This window comes from Onychomys torridus, chromosome 5 (assembly GCF_903995425.1).
Source record: "Onychomys torridus chromosome 5, mOncTor1.1, whole genome shotgun sequence".
Lineage (NCBI taxonomy): Eukaryota > Metazoa > Chordata > Mammalia > Rodentia > Cricetidae > Onychomys > Onychomys torridus.
Window position 1 is genome coordinate 34128890 of NC_050447.1, and position 23077 is coordinate 34151966.

The 23077-nt window shown below is 44.5% G+C and overlaps 1 protein-coding gene across 4 annotated transcripts; it reads left to right on the forward strand.

Moving 5' to 3' along the window:
* The first annotated feature begins 1071 nt into the window (after window positions 1–1071).
* Window positions 1072–13992, forward strand: Zfp90 (ZFP90 zinc finger protein). 4 transcript variants are annotated; one of them, XM_036189010.1, is made up of 5 exons: window positions 1072–1235; window positions 1440–1507; window positions 7012–7138; window positions 7559–7654; window positions 12179–13992. In XM_036189010.1, exons 2-5 carry the CDS (start codon window positions 1475–1477, stop codon window positions 13822–13824), a joined length of 1902 nt encoding a protein of 633 aa, XP_036044903.1. In that variant the 5' UTR covers window positions 1072–1235; window positions 1440–1474; the 3' UTR covers window positions 13825–13992. The 4 variants fall into 4 exon arrangements, with proteins under 4 accessions (XP_036044903.1, XP_036044904.1, XP_036044905.1 ...); XM_036189011.1 differs by having other exon boundaries at window positions 1072–1216; XM_036189012.1 differs by having other exon boundaries at window positions 12123–12240.
* Window positions 13993–23077: the final 9085 nt, after the last annotated feature.

The following is a 23077-nucleotide window of genomic DNA, read 5'->3' on the forward strand; positions in this document are numbered from 1 at the left end:
TCACCCGGGAGCACTTTACCATTAAACCTGGGCTTTTCCAATTCAGTCTGAATTCGGTTTAATTTGGATTGGCGGAGAGGCCTTCAGGGAGGCCTAAGACTTATGAACCAGAAGAGGTGGAATGGTTACAGACGTAACACAGGTCAGAGGTTGCCCGGGATTGAGAGGTGGAGGGGGTAGAACTAGGGAATGGTTATTAATGTGCACAGTTTTTCTTTTGTGGCTGATAAAAATGTTCAACTAGGAGACTAGATTGATGGTTGTGTAATTCTCTGCGTGTACTAAAATTTGTTGAATTGTACACTTCATTCATGCATTAATTATTTCTTTATTTTGGCCTTGTAAGACTGTGAGTCTGGGCGGTGGTGGCTCACGCCTTTAATCCTAGCACTAAGGAGGCACAGCCAGGCGGATCTCTGTGAGTTGAGGCCAGCCTGGGCTACCAAGTAAGTTCCAGGAAAGGCGCAAAGCTACACAGGGAAACCCTGTCTTGAAAAACAAACAAACAAAAAAAAGACTGAGTCTGTTCTAACTCAGGCTGGCCTTGAACCACAGTTGAGGATGCCCTTGAACTCTGGATCCTCCAGCCACTTGAGTGCTAGAGGTGTGTGTCTTACAATAAAGAGTTCATCTTTATGATGTTCTGGTCTATACATTATACCTCAATCAAGATATTTGAAAAAAAGAAGTGTGGGCCGGGCGATGGTGGCAGACGCCTTTAATCCCAGCACTCCAGAGGCACAGGCAGGAGGATCTCTGTGAGTTCCAGGACAGCTTGGTCTACAGAGTGAGTTCCAGGACATCCAGGGCTGCACAGAGAAACCCTGTCTCCAAAAACAAAACAAACAAGAAAGAAAGAAAAAAGAAGTGGAACGATCTGGGAGAAGATGGATGAGGCAACACTTGGAACCTACACTGCCCGCTTTCTTGTGCTCTTACTCCAGCGCCCACTAGGGAGCAGAGCGCCTCTGCAGGGAGAGCGCGCGAGGATCAGCTGGGAATTGTAGTTCCTGGGCGGGCGCGAGGCTCCGCGTGCGCAGGCGCACTTGTGGTTCTGCGCCCGCGGCTGTGGCCATTGTCCAGCCCTTGTTGTGGCAGAGGCCGGTTTTGCGAAGCTGGCCCTTAACGCAGGCAGAACAGCACGGCCGGGAACAGAGACTGCAGCGGGCGCTAGAGGGGCGGACCCGAGGTCGCGGATCCCGAAGCCCCGGAGGCGGTGATTCGGGGTGCCGTGGGTAGGAGGCCTCGCCCACCATCCTGCGGGCGGACTGGGCGTGGCCGGAGGGACAGTCCCGAGGCGGCGGGGCCTTTCATTTGGCCTTGGGGGAGCAGCAGGCGGAGGCGGGCTCCTCCCCGCCGTTTGGGCTGAAGTGGCTGCAGGGCTGGAGGGGTGGGGCCGCGGGGTAGCCGGGTGAGTGGATCCTGCCCTCTCTCCTCAGCCCGGACAGTAGCCAGCACACCCTGAGAGTCGGGAATGGCCCCGAGACCTCCGACGGCCACGCCCCAGGTGAGCCGAGCCCTCCTTACCGCCCGGAGCATCCCACCCTGCGAGACCCCGGGGGCGTGTACGAGACAGTTATTGTTTTAGAAATTCTTATTTTGATGGCTTTGAGTCGCCTAGTCTAGGGAAAACACCTCTCAATGTGCCCAGACCTGGCTGGAGCGGGATTCCTGAAAGGAGGGAGCTGTTTGGTACTAGAGGGGACCAGGGAAGTGCGATCTTGGGAGGAATTAACTGTATTGGGATTGTGGGCACCAAGCCTGTATTGCTGTGCAGGTTCTTTGAACTCTTAAGTAAGGAATGAAGAGAGTAGGTAGAAAGCGAGGCCAGACGTCCCCGCTTCCCATCCTCTGGCCATAAAAGAGACAGTGTAGGGCAGACGAGCCCTGGTCCCAGGAAGAGGCGGTGAGGGTTGGGTGTGCTGAGTTGAGACCACCACCACAGCCAAACCTGGACCGACTAGCTCCAAGTTTTCTTGCTCCCATGGCTTTAACAGATGTATAATAGTGCCCACCCTTAGTACTCCAAGCTTCAGGTTAATTAATAAGAGGCTGATTTGTGCTGGGCATGATGGCTCAGGCCCTTAATCCCAGCACTCAGGAGGCAGAGGCAGAGGCAGGCAGATCTCTGTGAGTTCAAGACTAGCCCAGTCTACAAAGCGAGTTCCAGGACAGCCAGTGCTGTTATATAGAGAAACCCTGTCTCGAAAAACAAAAACAAAACAAAACAAAACAAAAAACAAAACAAAAAGGACTGATTTGCACTCTTTTTAGAAGTAAGAGTAAGAACTAGGTACATAACTGAGATCACTAGCATATGTGAGGTCCGAGGTTCAATTCCCAGTACCTCGGGGGGGAAAATGAGCTGGAAAGATGGCTCACCCGTTACGAGCACATACTGTAAAACCACACATTGCTGTTGCAGAGAACAGATCAGTTCCCAACACCCATGCCAGGCAGCTCACAGACACCCTGTAATCTGGTTCCAAGGGGGTGGATGTCTCTGGCTTGGGCACCTGCATTCATGTGACCATACTGTTAGAAATGGGGGGGGGACGACAGAAAAATCGCAACTCAAGGAACTGAGGAACAAAGGTTCACACAAGATGAAAGAAGCTTGGCAAGGCAGTGTATTTTCAAAAAATGATGCACTCAATCCCAAACCTAGCTAACAAACTCATCCCTCACATAGGTGCCGACTGCAGTTCATTCCATTAATTGAAATTTGATTTCATAGTCTGACAAGACTGGATAATTGTTGCAAAGGGGAAGGTTTGGGGAATATAATATGGGCCTTTATTGAACTATCTTTGTTAGGAAAAATAGTTCTTCATGATACCCACACAGAGACACAGAATAGAATATTTTTTTTTGTTTTATTGTTTTTATTATACCTAGAGTCCCCCAGAGCCCATCAAAAGACCTAATCTGTTGCAAAAGCAGAGTCTTTTTATTGTTACAAGTTAACCTGGGTCTCTCTGTCTATCTGATGCAGCAGCAGAGCAGGAGAGACCCTGAGTAGCAATTAAGCAGGGTTTTTACAATGGTTAGGGTAGGGGGTCTGGGGGAATCCCAACTCTGTAGTTACAATCTCAGGATTGGTGCTTACTTCAGGTTGCAGACGCTTGGTTTGAACTGATTGGAGAGTTGCAGCTGCGAGGACATTGCCATGTCCTCTAGCAATCTATTTATTGCTTTTTGTTTGTTTGTTTTGGTTTTTTGAGACAGGGTTTCTCTGTATAGCTTTGCACCTTTCCTGGATCTTGCTCTGTAAACCAGGCTGGCATCCAACTCACAAAGATCCACCTGCTCCTGCCTCCCAAGTGCTGGGATTAAAGGCCTGCGCCACCACCGCCCAGCTCTATTGTGCCTTTTTTTCCCCAGCAGACCCATTTCCTCTGACAGTCAGACATCCCATTTTTATCTGCAGGAAACTCATTCCCTCTGATAACTATGGTATACAATTTATAACAACAGAAAACATCCCACAGGACATATCTAGTGCTCTATTATGCCAGTTATGTTATATCATATCCTTTAGGTTATGGCCGGAAGTGTCTGGAACTTGTTTTTGTACAGCTCCTAATTGTCTGGGTTGAGGGGCGAAGGCCCTCTGGTGGGTTTTTAGAATAGTTTGTCCAGAAGCCTGCTGCCCCCTGTCTGACCCTTCTCTAAGATGGCTGCAACCCTGTCATCCTCTGTAGCTTTGGTTGTCCTAGAACTAGCTCTGTAGACCAGGCTGGTCCCAAACTCACAGAGCTCCACTTGCCTTTGCCTCCCTCCCGAGTGCTGGGATTAAAGGTGTTCACCAGCACTGCCCAGCCAAATAAAATAATTTAAAAATTAACAATAAACTATAAATTGTAGTTGCTATACGTATCATATAATCAAGTTCAATCTAGATTAAAAATGCTAATAATGGGGGCTGGAGAGATGGCTCAGAGGTTAAGATCACTGGCTGCTCTTCCAGAGGTTCTGGGTTCAATCATCTATAATGAGATCTGGTATCCTCTTCTGGCATGCAGGCGTACATGCAGACAGAACTCTGTGTACATAATAATTAATCTTAAAAAAATTCTAATAATGTCTTTTTAAATCAGTTTATAGGGTCCAAAAATATAGCTCAGTTGGTAGAGTGTTTTCCTAGCATGCATGAAACCCTGGGTTAGCATCACTTCATAAACTGGACATGGCCTGGGAAGACCTGCAGATAATGAACTTGGGAAGGAACATTGAGCAAGTTCTAGAATGATGGCTGGGAGTCTTTTCTGTAGAGCTGGGGGCAGGCAGTGCATTATGGTAAGGATGTACAAAGCAAAGAGACACAAGAGAGTCAAGTTAAGACAAGGAGTCCATGTGACAGAAACACAAGGCATGTGATAGGAGGCAAAGTTTTGAGAGAAGATGATTCAGTAACCAGAGAGAACAGTAGGAAGTAGAGATCTAAAATAATCTAGAAAATCATCATCTGTCTGTGTCTTTGCAAACACAGCAGCTGGCCAGCAGATTGTTGATACATAAGAGGCAGAAAAAGGCAGTTCGGTTCAGTGCAACTCTGTATGTAATGATACTGTACGCAGGGGCCCTGGCTGGCCAGGCCAAGGTGCCCTGCTGGTGAGGGAAACATGCTGGGCAGATGTGGTGGGCGGTGGTGGGCAGTGGTGGGCTGCGGTGCCTGGATAGTCACTCACACCCCAGGCACTGCATCCCCATGGAAATGAGTTTATTATAAGAGAAAGATAGAGAGATAAGGAAAGAGGGCGTGAGAGAAGAGGGGAGAGAGGGGTCAAGGGTGCACACCTCATGGAAATGGAGTCGGGGAGGAGGGAGTTTTCTTTTTTAAAGGGGACTTTCTGTCAGGGTGCTGGGCAGGTCAGAATACTAACACAGTAGTTGGTGTTGGTTCAAACTTCAAGAGTCTGACCCTAAGTAGCCTTTTTTAGGCATATGTAAGCACAGCACAAATTGGTGAAAAAAATTTCTTGGTGATAATTAACTCAAACCTGTGTACATAACAAAGCTGAAGACATGACTACATCAAAACTCTTTGTAAAGTACAAGTGACATCTTCCATAAAGATAGGTCCTGTGGATTAACAGAGGAAACCGGTTCTAGATATGTCTGGGGGCAGATAGCAAGCTTTAGATTGACTGAGAGAAACAAGCTCCGATGAAGTTCTGGGGGAGGGTCCATTCACCAAGCTATTGACCACATCTGCCCTCGGCCTTTTGGGTGGAAAAAAGTTATACATCTCTCCTTTGGAAGAGACAGACCTGCATGGTTTTGGTTTTTGGTGTTTTGTTTTTAGAGAAAGGGTTTCTGTGTGTAGCCCTGGCTGTCCTGGAACTCATTCTGTAGACCAGGCTGGCCTCGAACTCAGAGATCCACCTGCCTCAGCCTCCCAAGTGCAGGAATTACAGGCGTGTGTCACCACCGCCCAGCATCAGCCCTGAGTATTTAACATTCAGTGCTTATCTGTGATCACAAGGATGTATATGTCTCTTAGAATCATCCAAAAGAAACATGTTGTCATTTAGCCATGATGTAAAATTAAGGTGAAATTTAATCTTAGTCATGCCTATAATTTAACCCAGTATATCCAGAATATTATCACTTCTATTTATAGTCAGTATCTTTAAATTACTAATGAGGTATTCAGCCTCATTATAATACTGAGGCTTTGAAGCCTATCGTCTATCTTATGGTTATTATACAAGCTTGACATCCTCAAGGACCGGCAAGATTGGGTGTAGCTTTGGCCTGCAGAGCAGTGTTTGGGGGAGGGTGCTTGAATTTATAGTACGGTGGGATGCTGTTGGTTTCAGGCAATGGGTACCTTGAGATACAGATGTGCTGTGGGGGTTCTGAAATAGTTGGGAACAATGAGGTACAATTATATGTGGGATGATCTCCAAGAAAGTCTATGTAAAAATCTAATTGTAGAGCTGGCAGTGAATTCAGTTGGTAGAATGCTTACCTAGCATGCACCAAGCCCTGGCTTCCATTCCAGCGCCACAGAATCCAGGTGTAGTGGTGCATGCCTGTAGTCCTACTTTTGGGAATAGAAACAGAAGAGTTGGAGGTTCAACCTCGACCACAAAGTGAGTTTGAGATCAGCCTGGGATACACGAGATTGTCTCAAAATTAGTAAATGATTAGGGCCTGGAAAAACGGTTCATCATTTAAGAGCACTTCCTGCTCTTGCAGAAGACCCAGGTTCAGTTTCCAAAACCCACAAGGCTGCTCACAACTGCCTGTAACACAGTTCCAGGGGCTTTGATGCCTTCTCCTGACTTCCATGGGCTCCTACATACATACCCTCAGATACACACACATAAATAAACAAATATTTTTTAAAAGTTAGTAAATTAAAGCAATTTGTAGAGCAATATGTGTGATGTTTCATAGAGCGTACCTGTAGTATGTGTGTAAGACATGGACAGGAGACTTCTAAGTATATACACCAACTGTTGAGGGTGAGTGTCTGGGGATAAAGGGGACCAGGATGGTGAAGGCTGTCATTTTTTTTTTTCACTCCTGTGTCTCTATGTTTGAATTTGTAACAAAGCAAGGAAAGAAAGCAGTGAGGAATGAGCAACTGTAAAGGGTTTGGTTTGGAAGGAAAGCAGCGAGATAGATGAGTGAAAATGCAGGTTGTGAGCTGAGCATGGTAGTGTAGGCCTGCAGGCCTAGCAGTGGGAGGTAAAGGCAAAGGCGTCAGGAGTTCAGGGCCACCCTCAGCCACCTGCTGAAGTTGAGGCAGCCCAGGCTACATGAGACCCCTGAGAAAGAGGTGGGAGAGGAAAAGAGAGACAGAATAGTATATGCAGGATTGTGGGATCAATTTCCCCTCTGACTTTCCTGTTAGACAGACTAGATGCTTTAAAATCAGCCTATAAAACCAAACATTTCCCCTTTGAGCAGCAAACACATGATCCCAAGGTCAGTTCCCAGACTTTAAGAGGAGCATTCATGGAGTTGATTCCTACTTGAGGGATTGTGATCCCACAGGAGTCAGTGACATTCAAAGATGTGGCTGTGGACTTCACCCAGGAAGAATGGCACCACGTGGACCCTGCGCAGAGGATCTTATACAGGGATGTGATGCTGGAGAACTACAGCCACCTGGTTTCTCTTGGTAAGGAGGGACAACTTCCCCCACTATCTCACATGTTGCTGAATTTTCCTTCTTCAATTGCTAAGGTTTGGTGCACGCAGCCTGAGTAACCGAGAGGAAGTCCAGGGCTTGGAGCCTGTGCTCTCCAGGGTTTTGAGCCTGAAAGATCTTTTATTTGTTTGTTTGTTTGTTTATTGGAGCTGAGGACCGAACCCAGTTCCTTGTGCTTGCTAGGCAAGCGCTCTACCACTGAGCTAAATCCCCAACCCCGAAAGATCATTTTAAAGACCTAGAAAAGGAGACTTTGCTAGCATAACTCCTTAAGCTGTGCCTTTTCTTCTCTTCAGAGTTCCTGAGGATCAAGGACTAGTACTGACTTATAGGAAGGTTCTTTGTCTTCTTGCTCAAATACCCAAATCTTGTGTATTTACCCATGAGCAGGGTGTCAAGTGTCCAAGCCAGAGGTGATCTTCAAATTGGAGCAAGGAGAGGAGCCATGGATATCAGAGAGAGAAATCCAGAGACCTTTCTGTCCAGGTAAATGAGTAAAAATTCTGCTCATGGAAATCAGTGTAGACAGTGGCACAACTTCTATCAGGCATGGGGGCTGTCTGACCTGCAGAGGAAGCTGAAGCCATTTCTGAGTGATGTTCTGCATGTCTCTCTTCTCCAGTCAGGTATTTCTGCTGGCGGTAAGTCTTTGGGGAAAAGATACTGAAGTGCTGCAATTACAGGCACATACCAGTACACTCAGCTTTGTACTGTCTCTTAAGAGAGAAGTCAGCCCTACCACATCCCTTTAATGCCAGCATCCAGAAAGCAGAGGTAGGTGGATCTCTGTGAGTTCCAGGCCAGTCATGACTAAATAGTGAAATCCTGTCTCAAAACAAAGCAAAACCAAAAAACAGGTTAAGTTAATGTCAGATGAATCTTGGTCCTAGCCTCACAACACTGTTCTAAGCATGCACCACAGGACTCAACACTACCTTCATTATTTAAAAAAAAAAAAGCATGTTAGCCAGACAGTGGCGGCACATGACTTTAATCCCAGCACTTGGGAGGCAGAGGTAGGAGGATCTCTGTGATTCTGAGGCCAGCCTGGTCTACAAATCGAGTTCCAGGACAGCCAGGGCAGTTTGAGAAACTCTGTTTTGAAAAACAAAAACAAAAACAAAAACAAAAAAGGAAGAAGCATGTTAGAGTTTTGAAAAAGCAAGATGTGCAGAAGCCAGAGAATATCTTTTCATTTTAACTCGCAGAGGGAGCTCACCTTGTGAGGGATGTCTGTCTAACTGTAGTGCGCTGTGCTCTGTGACGGTCTACTCCAGTAAATCTATACTTGGCGCACACTGTTTGGAGAAATCTGTTCTAGGTCTTCACTAATAAAAACAAAATCTAAACCCCTATTAAATGTCCCACCGAGAAGAATTCTAAAAAGAATACAGAGCATTCTCTGCCCTTGGAGTTTTGCTTCTTGTTTTTGTTTGTGAGCAAGTATCCTGTTATGCAGCCCAGGCCTCAAATTTGCCACCCTCTGGCTCCTAAGTGCTGAGATTTTAAGTGTGTAGCACTATGTATGGCTACCATTATGAGTTTAGGATTGATTCTTGTTGCAAGCATAGAAATTTGGGAATTGGACTTCTTTGTGTTTCCTCTCCCAATATTTTCTTATAAAAAATTTAAAGATATGGAAAAATAGAAAAATTGTACAATAATTATCATAAATCTGCCACCTAGATAATCACATTTGTTAATAGCGTGATACTTGCTTTATCACATATCTCTTCATCTATCCATGTAAGAATTACCTTTTTGATGCATTTTTAAGGAAGTTGGAAACATGCATATCATTAACTAGAGTTCAGTTTCTTTTATTTTTAAATTTAAATTTTTTTTTCTTTTTTTGCCTTTGAAATATTGAGAATAAAGTCCAGGGCTTTGCACAAGTTCTTTTTAAAAAAGTGCTGAATGCTGAACTATATCCTGAGCCCAGTTCAGTTTTTGAAATTAATTAACCTATTAATTAATTATTCTTTAAATCTTAGGGCATGTCTCAAAAAAAATAAAACAAAAATCTCAGGGCATGTTTATTCTGTTTTTTTTTTTTAAGAGATTATTTTCTCTATATGTATGTAAGAGTAGGAAGTATATGTATGTATACATACATGTACAGTGTCCACCAAAGGCCAGAAGAGGGCACTGGATCCTCTGGAGTTAGAGTTGTAGTCAGTTGTTAGCTACCCAATGTGGGTGCTGGGGACTGAACTTGGGTCCTCTGCAAGAGCAATGTATGCTCTTAGACACCGATCTATCTCTCAAGCCCTGCTCACTTGTTCCTATATTTGGGAGTTTTGCTTACTTGTATGTCTGTACACCATGTGTATGCAGCCCACAGAGACAGAAGAGGGCATAGGGACTGGGATTAATAGTTGTGATCCTCCAAGTTGGTGCTGGAAATCAAACCTAGATCCTCTTGAAGAGCAGCCAGTGCTCTTACATGGTGAACCAATTTTTATAGTTTTGTTGTTGTTTGTTTTAGGTTGGGTTTTGGGGGGAAATGTTTGATTTTGGGGGGGTTGTTTGGGGTTTATAAAATCTATTTTGTGAGTGTGTGTGTGTGTGTGTGTGTGTAACACCGAAGGCATTGCATCCCTTGGAACTCAGATTACAGGTTTTATGTGGGGTTCCTGATGCTTATTATGTGAGTGATGGGATCCAAACTCATGTACTCATGATTGAATAACAAATAACCTTAATTCCTGGGCCACCATTCCAGCCCCAGTTGTTTCTTCCTTGACTTGAACTTCTGATCCTTCTGCCTCCTCCACCTGAGTTTTGGGAATGCAGGTATGCACCATCACACCCTGTTCATTTGGTCATGGGGATCAAAGCCAGGACCTTGTGTGTGCTAGACAAGCATTCTACTAGCTTGTTCTAGTGACTGCCCTATAGTTTTTTGTTTGGAGGTTTTTGTTGTTGTTGTTGTTGTGGTTTTGTTTGGTTTGGTTTTTGTTTTTTCAGGACAGGGTTTCTCTGTGTAATAGCTCTGGCTGTCCTAGAACTCACTTTGTAGACCAGGCTGGCTTCAAACTCTTCAGAGATTCTCCTGCTTCTGCCTCCCGAATTAAAGGTGCACACCACCACACCTGGCTCAGTTTTTGTTTTTTTAAGTAAATGTTGTATACACTAAAATGTACACTTATATGTACACTCTTCTTGGTTTTGTTCTTTCTTTCTTTCCTTTTTTTTTTTTGTTTTTGTTTTTGTTTTTGTTTTTCAAGATAGAGTTTCTATGTGTAGTTTTGGTTCCTGTCCTGGATCTCACTCTGTAGACCAGGCTGGCCTTGAACTCACAGAGATTCACCTGGCTCTGCCTCCTGAGTGCTGGGATTAAAGGTGTGCACCACCACCGCCCGGCTCAGTCCTGTTGGTTTTGATAAGTGCTTTCACCCTTCCAACCCATAGTCTTTAAAAATTAATGTTTTATATAGTATTAGTAGTCTGTGGTTAAAAAAAAAAAAAAAAAAAACAGACTTAGGAATACATCTGTTGATTGAAATAACTCCTTGGTTAAAAGAAGTGATTGAGGAGATGGCTCAGCAATTAGAGCACTTGCTTTTGCAGAGGACCCAGGTTCAGTCCCAGAACCTACATAGTGGTTCACAAATGTCTGTAACTCCAGCTATAGGGGATCTGATGTCCTCTTGTGACCTCAGTAGGCACCGGGCACACACAGTGCACATACATGCAGATAAACACACTCATACACATAAAACAAATAAATCTTTTAAAAGGTTTTTAAAAAACCTTTCAGCTGGTAAAAAGCCTGCTTTCAAACATGAAGACCTCAGTTTAGATCCCCCAAACCCATGTAAAAGCCAGACTTCTGGAATCCCACACTGGTTGGAGGTGAGAGAACAGGGAGAAACAGATGGATCCCTGGAACTTACTGGCTGGCCAGTCTGTCTAAATCAGCGGGCTCCAGGTTCAATGAGAGCCCTGTTTCAAATACTACACAGGCCAGTGAGATAGCTCAGCAGGCTAGACACTTGCTGCCAAGTCTGATCACTTGGGTTTGATCCCTGAGACCCATAGTGGGAGGAGAGAATTTACTCCTTCCACTTTACCTCTGACCACTCCACATGTACTCTGATACACACACACACACACACACACACACACACACACACACACACACACGGGGGGGGGGGGGAGGAGAGAGAGAGAGAGAGAGAGAGAGAGAGAGAGAGAATAAATGCAATTGGAACTCGCTATGTAGACCAGGCTGGCCTCAAACTCACAGAGATCCTCCTGCCTCTGCCTCCTGAGTGCTGGGGTTAAAGGCTTACCTGGCAGTAAAGGTTATTTCAAAAATACATACACACACACACACACACACACACACACACACACACACACACACGAAAGAGAGACGATTGCTACAGAACCAGAGCTTGGATAGACTGGAAATACTCCTAGTTGTAAGGGAAAAATAGCCTGCTTTCTGAAACATTGCTTTTTCTCCATTTTTAGTATAGTATGTGGCCCCCAAGTGTGTCAAAGACTCTTTTCAGTAGATCCTTGCCTGAGGATTTTCTCTGCAATATTTAGAAGCTTGTTGTCTAAGGTACCTGTAAAGAATGATGAGATCAATTTTAAAGTAATTATAAAATTGATGTATTAGAAAAGTAGGGTTTTTTGTTTGTTTGTTATATCCTGTAAAATGGACAGGAAACATGGAAAGCTGAAAGATAGAATATGGTTCTATTTTGCTTGTAGCTGAACCTCACACACTTAGGCTCCTTTATTATTTTGTTTCCTGCCAAACTCACCCCATTTACATGGGCTTTCCTCGTTCTCTGATGTGACAGACACTCTGGATCTGAAATAGTCACTGGCACCCTTCTCTCTCTTTCCTGCAGTTTAAGACTCTGCACAGACCAAAGGATTGACTCCAAAATAGCCAAGCATAATCTATATCTCATTTTTCTCCTCTGTACTGTAGCATTTTGTTTGAACTGGAAGGAATTTGGGAACTTCTCCACTTTATATTTCTTTTAGACTGGAAGACCAAGCCTGACACCAGGTCATCAAGTCTTCAGCAGGGCAAATCAGAAGTATCCCACAGTACAAATATTCTGTCACATGCCACATTAGGAGATATCTGGGATGACAGTATCCAGAGACACCAGGAAAGTTGGCGGAGACATCTGAGGCCAGAGGCATCTTCCCAGAAAAAAATAACCACTCTAGGGGAAACTTTTGAGCAAAATAAATGTGATGAAGACTCTAGATTGAGCACAGACTTGGTTCCACAACTAGACATTCCTTCAAGTATAAGGCCCAGTGAATGTGAAACACTTGGAAATAATTTGGAATATAACTCAGAATTAGGTACTCGGAGTAGTATCCTTGCAAAAAAGAAGCCTTATAAATGTGATAAATGTAGGAAATCATTTATTCACAGATCATCACTTAATAAACATGAAAAAATTCATAAAGATGATGCTTATCCCAATGGTACAGACCCAGGAGTTTATTCTGGAAGGAAACATCATGAATGTACTGATTGTGGGAAAACCTTCCTCTGGAAAACACAGCTTACTGAACATCAGAGAATTCACACTGGGGAAAAACCTTTTGAGTGTAATGTGTGTGGAAAGGCCTTCAGGCACAGCTCATCCCTCGGTCAGCATGAAAATGCACACACGGGAGAGAAACCCTATCAGTGTAGTCTCTGTGGGAAAGCCTTCCAGCGCAGTTCCTCTCTTGTCCAACACCAGAGGATTCACACTGGAGAAAAACCCTATCGGTGTAATCTCTGTGGGAGGGCATTCAGACACGGCACATCCCTCACTCAGCATGAGGTCACACATAGCGGAGAGAAACCCTTCCAGTGTAAGGAATGTGGGAAAGCCTTTAGTAGGTGTTCTTCCCTTGTCCAGCATGAGAGGACTCATACTGGAGAGAAACCTTTTGAGTGTGCCATATGTGGAAGAGCTTTTGGTCAGAGCCCATCCCTTTATAAGCATATGAGGATTCATAAAAGAGGCAAACCTTACCAAATTACTAGCTTCAGCATGGCTTTTGAGCCTGACACATCTCTTATTCAAGGTGAAAGTGCACTTACTGAAGTAAAATCATACCATTGTAATGACTGTGGGGAAGACTTCAGTCACATTACAGACTTCACTGACCATCAGAGAATCCATGCTGGAGAGAATTCCTATGACTCTGAACAGGCCTTTAGTCAGCAGTCTGTATCTCATCCTCGAGAAAAACCCTATCTGTGTAATGTATGTGGAAAAGCTTTTAAAAGAAGTACAAGTTTTATAGAGCATCATAGAATTCATACTGGAGAAAAACCCTATGAATGTAATGAATGTGGAGAAGCCTTCAGCCGACGCTCATCACTTACCCAACATGAGAGAACCCACACTGGAGAGAAACCATATGAATGTATTGACTGTGGGAAAGCCTTCAGTCAAAGTTCATCCCTTATTCAGCATGAAAGAACTCATACTGGAGAGAAACCCTATGAATGTAATGAATGTGGGCGTGCCTTTAGGAAGAAAACCAATCTGCATGATCATCAGAGAATTCATACTGGAGAAAAACCCTATGCTTGTAAGGAATGTGGGAAAAACTTCAGTAGGAGCACAGCTCTTACTAAACACCAGAGAATTCATACACGAAATAAACCGTAGGAAACCTAAAATTATGGAATGGATAGGAAGCTTTGTCTAAAATACTGTTCCAGTCCAGTATCAGGATTCTGAAAGTTTGAGATTATAATTATGTTTTTGTATGCTGCATATGGAGAAAACTGCCATTAGAATTTTTTAAAAAAATAAAAGCCACTCTTTTGTATTTGATTACAGGCTTCTTGTAAAACTACATATGTAACCATTTAGAAATAATATGATCTTGCTAAGGCTTTTGATTATGTGTGTCTGAAATCACCAGGTTTTGACATCTTGGTATGTAAATTTTACTGTTTACAGCCTTAGAAGAAAGGAAACTCATAGTGTAGCCAAAAACTCATTTTAAATAATGCTTTAGTTTCACATGACTGAAAGGCTTATGTGAAGCTTGAAACCATGGAAATCAGTTTGTTTCCAAGAAGTCACCCCTCTAAGTAAAACAGCTGTCCCAACCACTTCCCTGTACAGAGGGAGAAGAAGGAAAGCTCTTGCTCAGTAGGATATAACTTGTGGTAGCAAACAGGAATGGAAGATATGGTTTCCTGGTTCTTTGGCCTCACGCCATTGCTATGGAAAGGGCATTTTGAAATCAGAGGGCTTTAAAGTAAAAAAATTTAAAATAGATATCCAAACATTTTGTCAACTCCCACGGGTTGAACATTTTGGAGTGCCTTAAGAATAGGCAACAAAGAATATGCAAATGTATCACAAATGTAAGGCCACTTAAAAAGCAAAAGATGAGCAGAAACTGAAAATGGACTGGTCACATGCACACCCTTCTCAGCAATAATTACACCTTCAGCTAGCATATTTCACTGTGCTTTTCATGGCACTGCTTGAAAAAGTCTGACATCAAGCCTTCCTCTCTACTATCTCCCCACCCCACCCCTCTCTGCCACTGACCCTATCTTTCCCTTTTTTCTCTTTTTGCCAAGTTAATTTACTATAGACAAGTATAAACCTAATGACTCACAGCCATAAACTTTCTCTTTGACTCCCGTTTACAGAAACAGCATGTTTTGGTTCTTTTTTTTTTCTTTTTAAAGAAAGTATACTGCCATTTCAAAAACCATGTCAGCTCTGTTTCTCTTCTACTAGCAAACCATGAGATACGCTTCCTTGGTATTTCTAATTAGCTATCCTAAGGGAATTTCCAGAACCTTTTTTGGTTCATTTAACAACAGTGCTCATGAATTTGGAATAACTGAACACTTGTGGGGTTGGTTCCCTTTTTCCTCGAGGTCCATTGGCCACCAGTCCACAAGAACAAAGATGCAGAAGTGGTGACAGAGCATTGGATGGTCCATGAACACGGCAGAAACAGCCTTCCGGGACATGACTTCAGTGAGCCAGCTAACTCTACTCCAGAGTGAGGGGAGATATAAAGGATGGGGACAACTGGATTATCACCTAATTTACACAAGGTGGCACTCTCCTATCACAGCTGGATTAGTGGCAGCATGACCCAATGAAAATAGCTAGAGCATGTTACTTAATTACCATGTGGGCAGCAGGGGAGAGTATTTGCAGGGAACTGTGTCATCCTTGAGATAAGTCAGGCATCCAGGCCTGAAGACATCCTCCAGATAAGGCTAGGTAGAGAGCAGGAAGCCCCCACTGGGAGGGAGTCCTCCATATTGTGCCATGCCTGGGGAGAGCTGCTAAGCTATGGTAGACTGCAACCTCTGACCATCGGGGCCTCCCAGCAAACACTGATCCCTTTCATGCATTAAACCTAAGTCCTCCAAGTCCTGATGGTAAGTTTCAGGGAGGTATGTTAATTGTTATGAGTGGGGCTAATTGGTGAAACTTTCCTTTAGCTTTTTTTGCGTACTGGATGACAAGATCCGTTAACATTTCTTCTTCTGTATGGTATGAGGTAGCTTTCAAAATTCATCATACTTTTTTTTTTAACAGGGATAAATATAAATATTCATGGGAGCTGAAATGTGATGTGTCTCCCAATAAGTCTATTACCTGTGAATCAAAATGAATGAGACATTCCCTTGCTGATAGGCACTTCCAAGATGGTAGCCGTTCAAAGAAATCTTGTGTACAGCTCCATGCTTAGCGGGTAATGTCAAGACCATGCTGGTGCTGTCTGATAAAGTTCGACAGTGGGTGATCGACGTGGGTGATTCTGTTCAGATTCTCTCCTATTCAACAGGTGGACTCCTGTCAGGGACTTTCCACTGATTGGGGGATCTCTATGTGGACGGTTTAAGGGAATAACATGATTATAAACAAATGAGCGTTGCCCAGTGTTACTGAAGTTTGTAAGAAGCAGTTCCAAAAGACCAGAAAGACAGTGCCAGTTGCTGTATGGAGAGAATCTGGCCGTTATCTAACCATGACTGAGTTTCAGCACCTCTCCATTGACAGGAAGGAAATCCAGGATACAGTGTGGCTAATTGAGTAGAGGGTTCTAGCACCAGCAGTCACACACTGTGCACTTAGGAATACTCAGCCGTTCCGGGATACATGAAATGCATACCTGTTGATATCGTTGTGTTCTTTCAATAAGTAGCCTTCTGGGAGTCCATTTGTCATCCGTTTTCAGAGCTTAACTGAAATTAAAGGATAGCACGTCAAGAAAGAGGGGCTAACTGCTCTGTTCTTCGTTCACAGCCAGGTAAGGTAGTAATCACTATCATGTATTAGTGTTACTGCATGAAAGACCTAAGTCTTTTTTTTTTTTTTTTTTTTTTTTTTTTTGTGAGCTGAGGATTGAACCCAGTGCTTGCTAGGCAAGCACTCTACCACTGAGCTAAACCCCAACCTGAAGACCTAAGTCTTTTGTTCTGCTATTTTGTTTAATCCTCACAGCTGGATAGAGGTGCTAGGGAAGCTCTTTGCCCACTGTCTTTGTTAATGTTCTATTGCTATGAAGAGATACCATGACCAAGGCAACTTACAGAAGGAAGCTTTTATTTTTTTATTTTTATTTATTTTTTTTGTGACAGGGTTCTCTATGTAGTCTTGGCTATCCTGGAACTCACTGTGTGGACCAGGCTGGCCTCAAAACCAGAGACCCACCTGCCTCTGCCACCAAAGTGCTGCAATTAAAGGTGTGTGCCAACACCACCTGATTTAGAAGGAAGCATTTAATTGGGGGCTTTCTTATAGTTTCAGGGGATTAGCCCATGATGAGTCAGAAGGATGGCAACAGACAGGCAGCCATGGTGCTGGAGGACTAGGGTTTTTTTGTTTGTTAGTTAGTTTGTTTGTTTTTTAAAGACAGAGTACCTCTTAGGTTCCTATTACTGCAATGAAGTTAAACTACATAATAATGACCAAGCAGCAAGTTGGGGAAGAAAGGGTTTATTTGGCTTACACTTCAGCATTGTTGCTCATCAGTGAAGGAAGTCAGGACAGGAACTCAAACAGGGCAGGATCCTGGAGGCAGGAGCTGATGCAGAGGCCATGGAGGGGAGCTGCTTACTGGCTTGCTTCCCCTGGCTTGCTCAGCTCACCTTACAGAGCCCAGGACCAACAGCTCAGGGATGGCACCACCCACCATGGGCTGGGCCCTCCCCCATTGATCACTAGTTGAGAAAATGCCTTACAGCTGGACCTCATGGAGGCATTTCCTCAGCTGAGGCTCCTTCTTCTGATGACTCTAACTTGTGTCAAGTTGACACAAAACTAGCCAGCACAGGGTCTCATTGAACGCACCAATTCAGCTCAGCAAAGTGCGTCAGCCCCAGGAACCTCCTGTACCAGCCTCCCTGGCAGTGGACTTACAGCCATGCTCAGCTGTCCAGCTGTTTGGAGCATGCGTATCAGGCCTCATGCTTGCATGGCAAGTACTTTTCCAATTAATCAGTCTTCCCTGCCCCACCCACTGCCCTTTTTTGGAGACAAGGTCCTCTGTAACCCAGGCTAGTCTCAAACTTATAATGTAGTTTAGGATGGCCTTGAACTACTTATTTTCCTGCCTCCACCCTGTCACTTCTTAGGTTACAGCCCACCATGCCTGATGAGATTTACAGTTTAATAAAGTTCCCAAAAGGGCTGGAAAGATGGCTCCATGGTTAAGAACACTTGCTGCTCTTCCAGAAGACCTGAGTTTGGTTCTAAGCACTCATGTAGGAAAGTTTACAACCCCAAAAATCTGACACTTCCTTCTGGCCTCCATGAGCACACACATGCACACACACACACCCCTTTAAAAAGATCCTAGGTGATAGTAATAAAGCTGGCCCAAGAATCACAAATGTAGGTCATCGAAAATTTTCTTTGTTGGGCCAGAGAGATGGCTTAGCAGTAAGAGTGTGGCTGCTCTTTCAGAGGACCCAAGTTTTATTCCTAGCACCCTTATAGTGGCTCACAGCCATCTGTAAGTCCAGTTCGGGGAAGGACCTGACTCACTCAGCCTTGTGGACACCATGCATGCACGTGGTGCACAGACACACATACAAGCAAAACACCCACACACTTAAGAAATAGACAGCTGGGCAGTGGTGGCTCACGCCTGTAACCCCAGCACTCGGGAGGCAGAGGCAGGTGGATCTCTGTGAGTTCGAGGCCAGCCTGGTCTACAGAGCTAGTCCAGGACAGGCACCAAAGCTACAGAGAAACCCTGTCTCGAGAAAACCAAAACAAACAAACAAACTGCAAACCCTTTGCATCTGGGAGTTGTGATCCACCTGTAATCCCAGCACTTGGGAGGTAGAAATGGGATGATGAGGACCCAAGGTCAACCTTGGCTACACAGTGAGCTCAAAGCCTGCCTAGGCTACATAAGACCCTGTCTCAAAGCATGACCCTGTTAGCTGGAACTAATGAAAACACCACGGAGTTCATGCCTGTAGCCCCACTACTCCGGAGGCTGAGGTGGGAGAGTAACTATGAGCTAGAGGCCGTCCCAGGTGACAAAATGACTTCCAGGTTAGCCTAGGCTAGAGTGAGAAATTTAACAAAATAAATAATAGTAATTATTAATTGAAAAGTAACTACTGTCAGGCCAGGCATGGTGGCACACGCCTTCAATCCCAGCTCTCGGGAGGCAGAGGCAGTCAGATCTCTGAGTTCAAGGCCAGCCTGGATTACAAAGTGAGTTCCAGGTCACCCAGGGATATACAGAGAAACCTTGTCTTGAAATACCATACAAAAAAATAAATAAATAAAACAAAACAAAAATCTGTCTCAGGTACTACTGTTTTTCTAATCTATCACCTCCTTTAGTTTATTCAAACTCTTACTCAGTTTTTTCAGTTATATCCTTTCTTCAAACACATCCAGACAATGCTTCATGGAAGATGTAGTTCAAATAATAAGGATGATTATTGAGAGGATGAAAACCTTAAGTTCATTTCTTTATGCTTCTTTCTTCTGTATCTCATTTGGCTATTGCTATAATGTGGCTGTTTATTGCCTCTTAAAGGCCTCTGCATTGAAGGCCTGTGGCAGTATTGGAAGGTGCTGGAACTTTAGGTGGCAGGGCTTAATGAAGGAAGTGGAGCATTAGGAGTATACCTTTTGAGGGACCCAAGCCCGTCCTCGCTCTTCCTAGTGACCATCAGTCCTCTGTGACGTGCACCTGTCATGATGCACTGTGATGCCACAAGCCCAAAGCAACAGAACAGGAAACATAGACTAAAACCTCTGAAACCGTGAGCAGAAATAAGCTTTTCTCCCTTGACGTTGGTTATCTCAGGCATTAGTAATCAAAAGCTGATTTACCTATAGAAGCTGAAAAAGTATTGTATGTTGGGCGAGGAAGTATGTGATGGAGCTCCACCACAGTGGATACAGTGAATACAGTCTGAGCCACAGCACAGCAGGGTCATCTTTGAAGACCACACCACACCACACAGCCTCCTGGGTAGCTGCTCTTCCCACAGTGGTCTGCAGGGCTCAAGCCTGGGGCTTCCTAAAAACCTGTGTTAGAGGGAGGAACAGCCTGGCCAGTGTGGTGTCTGGGATCAAGTACCATGCGTGACCACTCCTGGGAGTCCGCTGCACAGCCCAGGCCAGAGGGTTGGAGCAAGAAGAGCTGGCAGCAGGTGCCTGTTGCTGGGCATCCCCTCAAAGTCATACCAAGTTGCCAGACTCCTCTTCACACATAGGGATTTCAGTACATTTCCCCAGAGCTACTCTTCTCTAAATATCTCAGGAGAACGCAGCACCCTTGCTTTCCTCGAAAATGGTTTATTCAGCCAAGCCTTAAATCAGGACTTACCAGTATGTTACAGCTGCTGAGTCTCACTGGAAAATGTGTTCACTTAAGGTGTCTCCTTCCTTTCCCTGGAAGGGGTCACCTGTTCATGTTTACATCAGTTTGGGGCTGATTTTGAACTATTCCATGCTGCTTAAAGATCTTATTTTCAGGAATTCCTTCTGTGAATAGATGAGGTTCTCTCAGTGTGTATCTTGAATGTTAATAGCATTTCTGCTTTGTTTCTCTCTGCTGCATGCCTGACCTGCATACAGGGTGCAGCACCTCCTAGATGTACACTTAGCGTTTCTGAACAGAACAAGTGGACAAGTTCAAGGCTGTTCAGTGCTTTCCCACTTCTCTTTTATTGTCTTTTTAAAATTTTTATTTGTATGGGTGCGTGGTCTGTACATATGTCTGTGCACCATGTGTGCTCCTGGTGCCCACACAGGCTAGAAGAGGGCATCAGATCACTCTCTTAGGGTTACAGACAGTTATGATCCACCATGTGGGTGTTTGGAATGGGATCTCCGTCCACTGGAAGTTAATACTGCAGATCCATCTCTTCAGTCCCCAGTGTTTCTGGTTCTTGTGTGGTACTCTTGGCTCTCGGTATGATCTGAGGGAAGTCCCTAAGTTCTCTGTACATCAGTTTCCCCTACTGGTAAATGGCATGTTAATAACCCACATGGGGCTAACAGTTGCATGATATGTGGCTATGGTCAGCGTTTTTTAGATGCTTCTTGCCATGATTTTGTCCTTTCAGAAACAGGTGGGCCTGGAGTTAGAAAGACACTAGCTGTGCTAGTTCCTCCCACCCTGAGGGATTGACAAAGAGGATTAAGTGAGGGTACTTGTAAAGTACTTAGCACCTCAAACATAAAAGTGCATTTTAAAGTGCCCAGGGTTGGTGGAACACACCTGTAATTCCAGCGCTGCTGAGGTTAAGGTAGTGAGCTTGAGGCAAACAAAAACCCTAAATAAACGTGTGGACCTCCAGCGAACAGGGTACAACTTTGGAGGTGCTGGCCACAGAACTATCTGGGAGCGGCTTACCCACTCCCGACGGCAGCTAAGTGGTCCTCCCTGATGACCACCAGGGGGCGCTGGCGCACTGCTCAGGGCTCCGGAGTCTCCCGGAGTGTTGGAGAGTCCAGCAGCAAGAGCTGAGCTTTGTCCAGCATCCTCTGGGATTTTATTTTCTTTTATTTTTTCTTATCTTTCTTCCCTCCTATAAATGATACTGGAACTTCACCTACCCTCAGGAGATGAGCTGCCCTCAGCAGCTCCCATCCTACCGTCCTACGTCAGAGAGGAAGAGACCCAGCACCCAGCAATAAAGAGTGCCACAAATCTTCACCACCCCACAAAAGAAAAAACAAATCGAGGTGCTCTCTATACCTGGAATATTCTTCCCCAAAGATAGTTTCCTCCCTCACCTTCAAGTCTTTGTTTAAATACCAGCTTTTCAGCAAAGCCCACCTCTGCTGTTTCCTCCATCCCCATTTCTACTCCAGAAAAATCGTCACCTTTACCAAGCGTTCACCTTTAATCCAGCACTTAGGAGGCATAGAGGTGTGTCTCTGTGAGTTCAAGGCCAGCCAAGGTAACTCAGAAAAAAAAATATATATTGCCACCTTCTGACACGTCATATTACCCATTTACTGTTTTCCATCCATATCCTCTGTAAGAACAGGGATTTTTCTGCTTCATTCACTGCTAACTGTCCAACGCATCAAATAAAACTTACCACATGGCACAGTTACTGTCTCAGTTAAGATTACTGTTGCCACGAAGGGACACCATGGGCAACTCTTATAAAGAAAACATTAAGAGGTTGGGGATTTAGCTCAGTGGTAGCGCGCTTGCCTAGCAAGCACAAGGCCCTGGGTTCGGTCCTCAGCTCTGGCAATATATATATATATATATATATATATATGTGTGTGTGTGTGTGTGTGTGTGTGTGTGTGTGTGTGTGTATCTATAGATAGATAGATAGATAGATAGATAGATAGATAGATAGATATGTGCTAAATGAAGGTAGTTGTCTATTATTACATTACAAATGACCCCAAGCTTAACAATATCAACTACAGATAATTTCTCTCACACCATTTCTGAGGGGCTGAAATCTGAGGGCTGCATAGCTGTGTGGCCATTCTCAGGTCCACCCCTGAGACTGATCCAGCTGTTGTCCAGGGCTGGGTGCAGAAGCCACTTTGGAGTTTACTCATGATTGTTGGCAGCCCAGTGTGTGACTAGCCATTGGTGGGAAACATAAGTTCTTAGCCAAATGGATCACTCCACACGGCTGCCTCTTGTCATGGCAGCTGGCTTTCCCATTTAATGATAAGTTAGACAGAACGCCCAAGGGAAAATCCACTGTCTTTTCATTGCCTACTTACAAACGCAGTGTACCTGTCTGTGGCATGTTACTGTTTTTACTCCTTTTTGCGGGGCCCACCACCCAGCTCCCAAATAAATCACACACAGAGACTTATTAATTATAAATGTCTGGCCTTAGCTTGGCTTGTTTCTTGCCAGCTTTCCTTAAGTTATCCCAGGTTCCTTTTTTCTCTGGGCTTTTCCCATTTTCTTACTTCTGTAAATCTTACTCTTACTCCGTGGCTTGCTGTATAGCTGGGTGGCTGGCCCCTGGAATCCTCCTTCTCTGGTTCTTTTTTCTTCCTCCCAGATTTCTCTATTTATCATCTCTGCCTGCCAGCCCTGCCTGTTTCTCTCTCCTGCCTCACCATTGGCTGTTCAGTTCTTTATTAGTCCATCAGGTGTTTTACACAGGCACAGTAACACAGGTTCAGGGTTAAACAAATGCAACACAAACAAAAGTAACACAGCTGAAAATAACATTCTACAGCAATGGCAGACTTAATTTCTGCTACATTCTCTCCCTCAAAGAAGTGTCTGACATAACTGCTGCAACTTGTCAAGTGAGCTTCCATGGCAAGGGGGGTTTGCTTTTGAAGGAGTTTGAGATGGGAAGGGTGTTCTAGACTGCACAGCTGAGCTCGGTGTTGTCATGAGGACCCTTCTAGGGGGAAGAGGAAGCCCAGGAGAATCAGAGTGAGTGACAGGTGT